At 54.5% G+C, this 10,834-nt stretch overlaps 1 protein-coding gene across 2 annotated transcripts; it reads left to right on the top strand.

Moving 5' to 3' along the window:
- The first annotated feature begins 4,085 nt into the window (after positions 1-4,085).
- Positions 4,086-6,622, top strand: TMEM107 (transmembrane protein 107). Of its 2 annotated transcripts, none has more exons than XM_084863889.1 (5): positions 4,086-4,341; positions 4,489-4,556; positions 4,658-4,758; positions 5,469-5,565; positions 5,744-6,622. In XM_084863889.1, the coding sequence occupies exons 1-5, from the start codon at positions 4,255-4,257 to the stop codon at positions 5,811-5,813; spliced, it is 423 nt and encodes a 140-aa protein (XP_084720015.1). In that variant the 5' UTR covers positions 4,086-4,254; the 3' UTR covers positions 5,814-6,622. The 2 variants fall into 2 exon arrangements, with proteins under 2 accessions (XP_084720015.1, XP_084720014.1); XM_084863888.1 differs by having other exon boundaries at positions 4,131-4,341; positions 4,420-4,556; positions 5,744-6,318.
- Positions 6,623-10,834: the final 4,212 nt, after the last annotated feature.

Below are 10,834 nucleotides of genomic sequence, written 5' to 3'. Positions count from 1 at the left end.
TAAAGAGTTCTGGGGTTGGAAATGTTATAACAAGAGGTTTGAGGTTCAACCACTGAAAACTGTTAAAAGAGGTCTCTCACTGGCCCGTACGGGGATCGAACCCGCGACCTTGGCGTTATTAGCACCACGCTCTAACCAACTGAGCTAACCGGCCAGTCATGCTCTGAGCTCCCATATAATTCTAAGTAGAATTTACAGTACTTATGCGCTCTGCCTAGAAAAATTGGGTAAGAATAAACAGAATTCGAAGACTAAATTGCCAAGCATTTAAAGAAGTACCAGCTACTCTTCTCACAGTCTTAGCAAAAGGGACAAGGGCCAACTGAGGCACCGCTGGGATTCGAACCCAGGATCTCCTGTTTACTAGACAGGCGCTTTAACCAACTAAGCCACGGCGCCTCACGCTAGGGCCCGGGAACCTCTTTTCTTGGCCAGGTCAGCTCCAGAGTAGGTGCGTTAATGTCCAGTGCTATTTTATAATCAATTTTGCCCATTCTGGAAAATGCAGAAGGGACGAAAACCTCAACTGTTAGCGAGAAGCAACGAGTGACACGGACATTGAATGTGGGCAAACAGAAAAGAGAAATTCTTACTTTCTAAATACAAAATTTGACATGAGCAACCTGAACCGACGAGGATGGGATTCGAACCCACGCGTGCAGAGCACAATGGATTAGCAGTCCATCGCCTTAACCACTCGGCCACCTCGTCCACGACAACTTTGTGTTGTCTGCTCCCTCTGAGATCTGAACTCTTATTTCGCAATTTAAAAAATGACATGTCGCGAAGAGAATTCATTCCTTAAGATCCTGCCCAATTCTGCGGAGCCGATACGCAGAACGCTGAACTGACCGAGCTTCATTCTCGCCTGCGCAAGCTCCCGACTCTCTGTTCTGGGTTGAGCGATCTGGAACTTGCTCCGTCTCTATGACCCTGGACCTGCCGCAAAAAATACGCGGGATTGTTGGGCTCTCTCCATGGGAAGGCTCGAGGCTTCGGCCCAGGAGACCTCTCCTTTCGGCCCCTACAAGGTGCTGCTTCTCCTACTTGACCGCTGAAGTTCATAGTTGAAAATGATGGAAATAAAGAGAAACCAAAAGTATGACCCCGACGTGATTTGAACACGCAACCTTCTGATCTGGAGTCAGACGCGCTACCGTTGCGCCACGAGGTCGACCGGCCTCTCTGCTTGTCAGGTCTTCTTATAAGGATTTGATGATGTTTGTTTCCAGGTGGCCGGGGTCTCTTGGATCGAAGAGCAAGAGCCTAAGGCTTACCTAAACTTCCGGTGTGATACTTGCGTTGTAGGGCGAGCTGGGCACACTAACCGCGCAATGATTTTGCGGGCTCCGGGCTCAGCGGTCCCTCCGACCCCTCTCCGGGCATCGGTGGCCCAGAGCTGGTTACCTGGGAGACCCAGGACTCACAGCACATCAGGGAAAGGCCATGCGCAAAAACGGATGATCAATTAAATCATACGTGGAAAAAGTGATGGGGAACTTCATACTGGTTGCCGGAATCTGAACCCACTACTCAGATTTAACCCCAGAAAGAGAGAGAGGAGCGGGCATTAAGTCCCTGCTGCTGTAATGGAGTAAGCACAAGCCACCACTCATGATGTATTTTTTACCAGAAAACTGAACGTGAGACTGATCTGACAGCCAGTTCACAGGAAACACAGAGCACACAGGAGTAAGTCAAATGACCGGGTAGAACACAGCCTATACATGGCCCGGTGTCTTCAACAGGTGATTGCAAGAAAGGACAAGGAGGAAAGAGTGAGGAGGAAGAACCTAAGATTAAGAGAGACTTATGGAGGGAGTGGGGGATACATGTGTAATAAGTTCAACAATACAGATCTTAAAAAAAGAGAGACTTAAGACACATTGACCAATGTGTTAACTTTATTTGGGCCCTGATTCAAGCAAAGTGTAAAACCAAAAAACAAAATGTGTGTGAGTGGGCAATTTGAACGGTGACATCTAAAATTTACTTCAAAATAATCTAATAGGGCGAGAGGAAAAGTATAGAGGAAGCAAGGTAGGTCTCAAAGGGGATCATTACACCATTTTTTTTTTTTTTTTTACTTTTACACGTTTACATTTTTCCATGATAAAATTTTTTTTCTAAGTTCTTGTATGACCAGTTCAAATGGGAGCATGTGGGTTCCAGAGTGAACACCCAGCCACCTGCAGTCCCTCCTATGACCACAGGCAGGCTCCAAAACGCAACGCTTCTGAGAAGACTTCTCTAGGGCAGTCTTCCTGTGCACCAAGGTCATGGAAAATGACAGGACAGGCCTAAATGCCTGCTCACTGATAATTCAGTGTGAAATGTGACTACCCGATTCTTACTACCCACTGTTTCTCTAGGCAGGAAGCCTATTATAAGACGAATTACTCCCCAAACTTCCAGCTTGCTGGGGCCCCAAATTTGTCATCCTTGCACCCCTCCGGTTTTCTCACCTATCCTCAGTCTCTTGGTCAGACCTTCTTATCTTCCTGATTCCTTCCACTTCATTCTACGTTCTTGACCCACCATGTCCAGGCTCATCCGGCCTTCCTGGGTATCTTTATGGCTTCTTCACTAGCCTTCTGCTTAAAATCTTAAAATCCACTCTCCAGCCTGGCTGGTGTGGCTCAATGGTTGAGTGTGGACCTATGAACCAGGAAATCATGGTTTGATTCCCGGTCATGATGTTTCTCTCTCTCCCCTTCCTCTCTGAAATCAGTAAAAATGTTCTAAAGTCCACTCCCCATGTTGGAACCAAAGTTACCTCCTAGAATACAAATCTGACCATGTCCCTCCCCCTGGCTGCAAGGCTGGAGGCGATCTCACCCATCCCACCTCCCCCTGATCTGTTCTTCCCCTTCCATTGCTTCTGTTCTGTGCAACACACTGGGCTTGTTCCCACCTAAAGACTTGGGCACTTGCTGCTTCTCCACCTGGAATGCGCTTCCCCCAGATTCCACACCGACTCTTCATTTTCTTTGCAAAAGAAGGTCCCAGTCTTTCCTCACCTTCACATTGTGATTGTGCTTTTCACCTGGGAACCGTCAGGCTTGATACACTGTCATTGAGGGAAACTTGGCTCTGAAGGCCTGGGCCTTCTATTCCCACGAGGAAAAGCATGAAAGTTACAGAGGGAAGAAAGGAAGGTTCAGGGATGGGGTCCTCGGAAAACCAGGGCTCCGTGACACTAAGCGACAGCCGACAATCTAGGGACAGCCACCTCTCCACGTTCGGTTTCCTGCCTCTCCTCTGGCCCAGGGTCGTGGGAGGCCAGAGGGATGCGGAGGAGTGAAGGGGAGAAAGTCCATGCCTTGGACATGACGGTCCCTAAGTCCCTGAAGACAGCGGTCTCCTACGCGGAGGCATCCTGGGCCATATAGTGGGGGCTGGGGGCTTGAGGGGCTGGGAGCTTGGGGGGCTAGGTGCTGGGGGGTTGGGGGCTGGGGTTTGGGGGCTGGGGGGCTGGGAGCTGGGGGACTGGGGACTAGGGGCTGGGGGGCTGGGGATTGGGGACTGGGGGCTGAGGGCCTGGAGGGCTGGGGAGCTGGGGGCTGGAAGCTGGGGGGCTGTGGGCTGTGGGGCTGGGGCTGGGAGCTGGGGGCTGGGGGCTGGGGGCTGGGGGCTGAGGGCCTGGAGGGCTGGGGGCTGGGAGCTGGGGGCTGGGGAGCTGGGGGCTGGGGACTCGGAGTTGGGGGCTGGGGACTGGGGGTTGGGGGCTGTGGGCTGTGGGCTGGGGACTGTGGGGTGGGAGCTGGGGGCTGTGGGCTGGGGACTGGGGGTTGGGGGCTGGGGGGCTGAGAGCTGGGGGCTGGTGTGGACAACGGGGAAGAGGAGGTGCCCCCGGGCTTCCGTTCGGGGACGGGGCGGGTTTCCGTTCGCCGCCCCGTGCGGGCGGATTCGGCGGCGAGGTGCCGGGTCACCCCGCAGTCACCGACAGCTCGACCGCACCCGGGGAGCCCGCCCGCCATTACCCGCCTCGGGGCCGCCCCCTGCGGGGCCCGGTCCGCGCTGACCCGGAGGCTCTCAACGGCCCGAACGTTCACCGCTCTCGCGAGATTTCCCAAGATCCGGTCCGAGCGCCGCTTTTGTCTGTTGCCAAGGCAACTGGGCGGCGCCAGTGCCCGCGGGAAGGAGGCTTACAAATCCCCCCGCTGGCCCAGGGGACTTCAGGAGTAGCCATCCCTAGCTCCTAGCCCTGAAGCCAGGCCTCTGCCCCAGGCGGCGCTCCTGCCCCTGGGGGCCATGGGCCGGATCTCAGGGCTCGTGCCCTCGCGTTTCCTGACGCTCCTGGCGCACCTGGTGGTCGTCATCACCTTGTTCTGGTCCCGGGTAAGAGCTACGAGCACCCTCCTCCCTCCTTCATCCTCACTTCGGGTGCTCCCTGCCCACCCCCTCTCCTTCCCCCAGGACCGGACCCAGCCGGGGCCTCACGCCCCTGTTTTACTCTTCCTTCTCTTTGCCCCGCCTGCTCTGCAGGACAGCAACATCCAGGCGTGCCTGCCTCTCACCTTCACCACCGAGGAGTATAAGACGCAGGACATTCAGTGAGCACTCTGGGTGGGGTGGTCAGGATTAAGTGGCAGTGGGAGCGCAGGGGTCTTAGAAGGAGTTCAGGTGCCTGAGCCAACTCCCCTCCTCTCTGCAGGCTGGTGGCCGCGCTCGCTGTCACCCTGGGCCTCTTTGCAGTGGAGCTGGCCGGTTTCTTCTCAGGAGTTTCCATGTTCAACAGCACCCAGAGCCTCCTCTGTATCCTTTCTGCCTGCGCACCTTTCCCGCAGGGCCCATTCCCGCCACGTCCCCCCTCGGCCGCCTAACTAGCACTTTGGGGTACAATGGTGTCAGCCCTTGCAGGTGATAGAATCTCTCCAGTTGGGAGTTCTTCTTAAGTCAATGCAGATTTAATACAACCCGCAATCATTTGTCAAGCTCCTGCTATTGCACCAGGCGATGGAGATCCCAACATGAGATGAAGCACAGTTTTCTACCTTGAAGAGGAGGCAGACCCTATAGTTCAGTGTGATAAGCACTGTGCCATAGGAGTGTGTGAAGATATAAAGCACTATGGGAACGCGGAAGAGACAGAGGAAGTGAGGAAGATGGGTCAGGGAAAGCTCTTGAGAATTGAATTGTGGGCCAAGAGGAACAGGGCGCTGGTGGGTGACTCCAGCAGAATGTATTAATATCAGTCACTGTGAGCATTCTTGTGTGGCCTGGGGTAGAGGGGGAGTCTATTCCTACCTCATCTGAAGAGTCCAGGCTGGCCCCTAGGCATGGAATGGGGGACCCCGGAGGCCCAGCTGTGCGAGCTCAGTTCTGGTCTCTTAAGGCAGGCCTGCTGGCTCTGGCCTTGGCAGTTGTTGAGTGAGCAAGAAGTGAAGCTGAGAAAAAAGGGCCTTTTCTGGCCTATCACTACCTGTTGATCCAAAGGTTTTCCTTGACTCGGGTGCGTTACCAAGCCATCGGGGCTCACTGTAGTGCGTCTGTGGCCCTTTCCTTTTTCATATTTGAGCGTTGGGAGTGCACCACGTACTGGTACATTTTCGTCTTCTGCAGGTACAGTAACATTCCATGTGTGGGGTGGGGGAAGGTTTACCCCACATGCGAGATACCAGATCCACTCAAGCTCCTGTAGTCTTTGGAAGCCCTGCCCCACCTATACTTTGAGGAGGGGGTGTCTGGTTTGGGGTTTTTTATTGGAAAGCGATCTAAACCTACCACCACCTTCCCACAGTGCCCTCCCAGCAGTCACTGAAATAGCCTTATTCATCAGCGTCTTTGGGCTGAAAAAGAAACCGTTCTGATTACCTTCATGAGCGCATGAAGAAAGGCTGGAGGAGCATTCACCGTTCCTGGAAGAAGGAAGCGCGCGCCCCCACACACACACCCCAACGGCTCCATTTGGTGGAGAATTTTAGTGTTAGAGTAATTAACTGTGGAGTCTGGAATTTATTAGTGCTTTATTTAGAGCTTTGTAATGAAATCCTATTTTAAAGTAATATAAAAACCTATAAAAATTTCAGGGGAGAATTGGGGTAGCCAAACTACTTGAGAATCGGAAGGCTATTTGCCAGCCTTGCGGACTGTAAGATAATATGTTCCGCTTTTATCTCGGTTATTACGGTAAATGTCTGGCGGAAGGAGTGGGCGGAGATATGTAAATAAGTGGTGCTAACGGCCAAGCTCGCGAGTGGAGCATTCTGGGAGGGATTAGTGTATTCCTTTTTGTTGCCAAATTGGAAAAGAAACATTTTTTGAAAGACCTGGAAATAAATGTAGCAACAGAAAAGGAAGAATCTGGATAATTTTCGCACTCAGGCTAACGTGTTATTTACTCACCCTATCTTGTCGTGGGATCCTTTTCATGGACTTCGGAATACTCCGTTATAATGTTTATCGTCAGGTAGGATAATCCTTACCTGTTCCTCCTTCGGGAGGGCAGATTGAACATGATGATTGGAGACCGCATGATTCGTGATTAACGTCTCTGCGTGATCAGGACTTGCAACACCCTGATTGCTCCTAATCTGATTCTCCTGACGATCTCTTTCCTTTGAACTCTCGGTAGTCAAAGTTTCTGTTGTCAATACTTAAAAGAAAAAGGTTTTGAAAACTTGAACTAGCAAAGAGTCTTTTGGTGTTTCATACCCGTTGGTGGTATCTGGTGCCCCAGATGGTCTATTGCCGCCCTAACCAATCTCACTGTGGCAAGAAAGGCCACCAGTTCAATAGCGATTTCCTAGTGGTTGGAGCTCCCACCCAGAAACCTGGCAAACTTGTTCACAGGGAGCAATATCCCACCTTTGCATGTCAGCACATGGCAAGAACATGTTCAAAAGGTTATTAAAACACATATGCCAATTAGGTATTATACATACAAACTACAAAAGAAAAAGTTCTAACTTGTCACAGAATAGATGCTTCCTGGTATAGTGTATGTTGGGAAGATAGAACCAGGGCATTCTAAATAACCTAAAGGCGTCCTAAAAGATGCTTTCTGGTGTTGCCTCACACACACATAACCATTCCCTGTGCATATTTTCTTCCCCTGACAGCCCTTCCTCTTGAGCATTCAGTCAGTGAACACTTACTGAGCACTTACTCTATGCAGTGCACTGTAATGGGTACTCCTGAGGGAATCCATGTGAATATGACCCATACTCAGCCTCAGCCATCACAGCTATTATGACTAATAGAGACAGAAAAGAAAAAGTATCTGATACTTCCAGAGTCATTTAATAGCAATTAGTTGTAAGTGCTACAAAGTAAACTTACTCATACTATGGAATAGGAATCGATTTGCCCAAAGTAGCAGGTGCTGCTTCTATAGCAGCCGTTTGAGTGAGGTCCTGGCTGGAGCAGAGGGAGGGGAGCATATTGTGAGGAAAGGTGGACATTGGTCAGGGAAGTCATATCCCACTGCAGTCTGGCTTTCATCCGCACCCAGGGGTGTGTTCTACTAATTTGTGAAAGATAACTTTTTGTTTACAGAAACATTGTGAACCAGTTGTTAAATGCTACTTTATAAAACATTAAATTATAGCCTGGCCAGTGTGGTTCGGTGGTAGAGCATCAACTCATAAACCAATCACTGGTTTGATTCCCAGTCAGACTAGGTTTTGGGCTCTATCCCCAGTAGGCAGAGTAGTTAAATGTAACACAGTGATTCTCTCTCATCATTGATATTTCTCTCTCTCCCTCTTCCCTCCTCTCTGAAATCAATAAAAAATATATATTTAAAAACAGATGATACTCAAAATTCAATACTTTATTTTACATTTTACTATCTATTCTTTAAATTTTTTATTTTTTATTTTTATTTTTTTTTTAATATATTTTATTGATTTTTTTTTTTTATTAATCAATCTTTATTGTTCATATTATTACAAAGGTTCCTCATTTCTTCCCCCCTCCACCAGGTTCCCACCCCACCCTCTGCCCCCTCCCCATCCCCCATTGTCCTCATCCATAGGTGCACAGTTTATGTTCAGTCTCTTCCTCCCTCCCTTTCCCCGATAGTAAATCCCTTTTCAGATAGTAAATCTGTTACTTAGCATTTTCTCATATCAATAATACCTCCACATGCCCAATGATACACTTCACACAAAAGACATTTCCAAATAGATCAACCAGCCTCATCCAGGCCCCACCCAAGGCACTCACAGATCAACACCCCAGCGTTATACTAACTCAACATATCCAGATCTAAGCCTTCATCACTTGATTCAGCAGACCCTCAAGTTCCGGCAAAAGTTTCCAGCCATGTCTGAGAGGCAGCCGTGGGCAGGGACAGGCGAGGAGCGAGCTGTTTCAGGCCTGGCTGCTCCGGGCCTGGCCTCTGTTGCTCTGGTTCGTTCCACAACCAGCTGCTCCGGGTCTGGTCACTGCCACTCCCGACCTAGTTGCTCTGGATTTGGCTGTTGCTGCTACAGGCCTGGCCGCACCCGACCCGGCTGCTCTGGGCCCGGTTGTTCTGGTCCCGGCCGCTCCGGGCCTGGCCGCTCCCAGCCTGGCAGCCGCTGCTCCGGGCCAGGCCACACCAGACCCAGCTGCTCCGGGCCTGGCCGCTCCAAGCCTGGCAGCTGTTGCTCTGGGCCTGGCCGATCCCAGCCTGGCAGCCGCTGCTCCGGGCCTGGCCACACCAGACCCGGCTGCTCCGGGCCTGGCTGCTCCCAGCCTGGCAGCTGCTGCTCCGGGCCTGGCCGCTCCTAGCCTGGCAGCCGCTGCTCCAGGCCTGGCCGCACCAGACCCAGCTGCTCCGGGCCTGGCCGCTCCCAGCCTGGCAGCCGCTGCTCCGGGCCTGGCCGCACCCGACCCGGCTGCTCCGGGCCTGGCCGCTCCCAGCCTGGCAGCTGTTGCTCTGGGCCTGGCCGCTCCCAGCCTGGCAGCTGTTGCTCTGGGCCTGGCCGATCCCAGCCTGGCAGCCGCTGCTCCGGGCCTGGCCACACCAAACCCGGCTGCTCCGGGCCTGGCTGCTCCCAGCCTGGCAGCTGCTGCTCCGGGCCTGGCCGCTCCCATCCTGGCAGCCGCTGCTCCGGGCCTGGCCGCACCAGACCCGGCTGCTCCAGGCCTGGCCGCTCCCAGCCTGGCAGCCGCTGCTCCGGGCCTGGCAGCACCCGACCCGGCTGCTCCGGGCCTGGCCGCTCCCAGCCTGGCAGCTGTTTCTCTGGGCCTGGCCGCTCCCAGCCTGGCAGCTGTTTCTCTGGGCCTGGCTGCTCCCAGCCTGGCAGCTGCTGCTCCGGGCCTGGCCGCTCCCAGCCTGGCAGCCGCTGCTCCGGGCCTGGCCGCACCAGACCCGGCTGCTCTGGGCCTGGCCGCTCCCAGCCTGGCAGCCGCTGCTCCAGGCCTGGCAGCACCCGACCCGGCTGCTCCGGGCCTGGCCGCTCCCAGCCTGGCAGCTGTTTCTCTGGGCCTGGCCGCTCCCAGCCTGGCAGCTGTTTCTCTGGGCCTGGCCGCTCCCAGCCTGGCAGCCGCTGCTCCAGGCCTGGCCGCACCAGACCCAGCTGCTCCGGGCCTGGCCGCTCCCAGCCTGGCAGCCACTGCTCCTGGCCTGGCCGCACCCGACCCGGCTGCTCCGAGCCTGGCCGCTCCCAGCCTGGATGCTCCGTGCTTGGCTACTGCTGTTCTGGGCCTGGCTGCTCCCAACCCGGCTGCTCTGGGCCCGGCTTCTCCGGGCCCAGCCACTCCGGGTCTGAGTGTTCCTGGACTGGCCACCCTGGGCTTGGCCGCCTCTGCCTCAGGCCTGGCTGCCACTGCCCCAGGTCTGGCTGCTCCAGTGCTGGCCGTTGATGCTCTTGTTCTGGCTGCTGCTGCTCTGGGGCCTGGCCACTGCTGCTCCGGGACCAGCTGCCACTGCCTTGTGCCTGGCCACTCTAGGCCTGGTCGCTGCTGTTCCAACATTCTGTCTCTTTTTTCTCTTTTTTTTTCTTTAAAAAAAAAAACAAACAAAAACGCATTTATGTTGCAATGTTGGCTGGTGCGTTGAGTTCTGACTTAGTCTTTGATTTTTCAAGATCTTCTTGGTATTCTTTCTTAAGTAATTTTACTATCATTTGCTCTCACTTGATTTCTTCACATTGAGAACTTCTTTGGTTTCTTCCTCCTTGTCCTGGGAGCTCAGCAGGTTGGCCTGTGGCACCCCTTTGATCTCCGCAGGCTCCTGTGCTGCTTCAGCCTGTTACCGGGGTCGGCGCCGCCCGGGAAGCAGCCCCTGTCCTTGGCTCCGTTGCCCGCGCTCAGCAGTCGAAGGCTCAGGGGCACCCCCCCACCTGGGGGCCCCGTCGCCCGGCTCCTTGCTGGCGCCTGGCTGGCCGGTGTCCAGCAGGGGCTCCTGCTCCTCGTCGCGTTCCTCCAGTCTGGAGCTTTCTTTCTCCCTCCCACTAGGGGAGTCCAGGATCAGAGTCAACAGACTGTCCTCTGCGCACAGTGTGCGCGACTCCGGGGGCTCGGCCTTTCGCCGTGCTCCCAGGACTCCACCTCACAGCTCCGTCTCCCCCTGCCCGAGCCTGGGTCCCCAGGGACTGGCCCAGACCTGGAGTTCGGGGCGGTCTGGACTGAGGCTCAGCGCCGCCGCCGGAGGCTTTGTTTCTTCCGGCTAGGGTAATCCAGCATCAGAGTCAACATTCAGTCCCCTGCGCGCCATGTGCGCGCGACTCCGGGGGCCCCGCCTTTCGCCGTCCCCCGGGATTGTCTCCCCCTGCCGGAGCCTGGGTCCCCAGGGTCTGGCCCATATCTTGGGGCTCAGCGCTGCCGGTTCGGGGGTTCAGCCCAGGCTGGGGGTTCTATTTCCTTCCTGCTAGGGAACGCCAGGCAGCACCCAGCCCTC

The sequence above is a fragment of the Pipistrellus hanaki genome (assembly GCF_964339955.1).
Source record: "Pipistrellus hanaki genome assembly, chromosome: 16".
Taxonomy (NCBI): domain Eukaryota; kingdom Metazoa; phylum Chordata; class Mammalia; order Chiroptera; family Vespertilionidae; genus Pipistrellus; species Pipistrellus hanaki.
This window is presented reverse-complemented; position numbering and strand designations above follow the sequence as displayed.

Excerpts from the sequence above, each read along its gene's own strand:
- TMEM107 (XM_084863888.1), top strand. The coding sequence starts at position 4,255 with ATGGGCCGGATCTCAGGGCTCGTGCCCTCGCGTTTCCTGACGCTCCTG. Across the intron at positions 4,557-4,657 it reads TATAAGACGCAGGACATTCA|GCTGGTGGCCGCGCTCGCTG; the intron begins GTGAGCACTCTG and ends TCCTCTCTGCAG. Across the intron at positions 4,759-5,468 it reads CAGCACCCAGAGCCTCCTCT|CCATCGGGGCTCACTGTAGT; the intron begins GTATCCTTTCTG and ends TGCGTTACCAAG.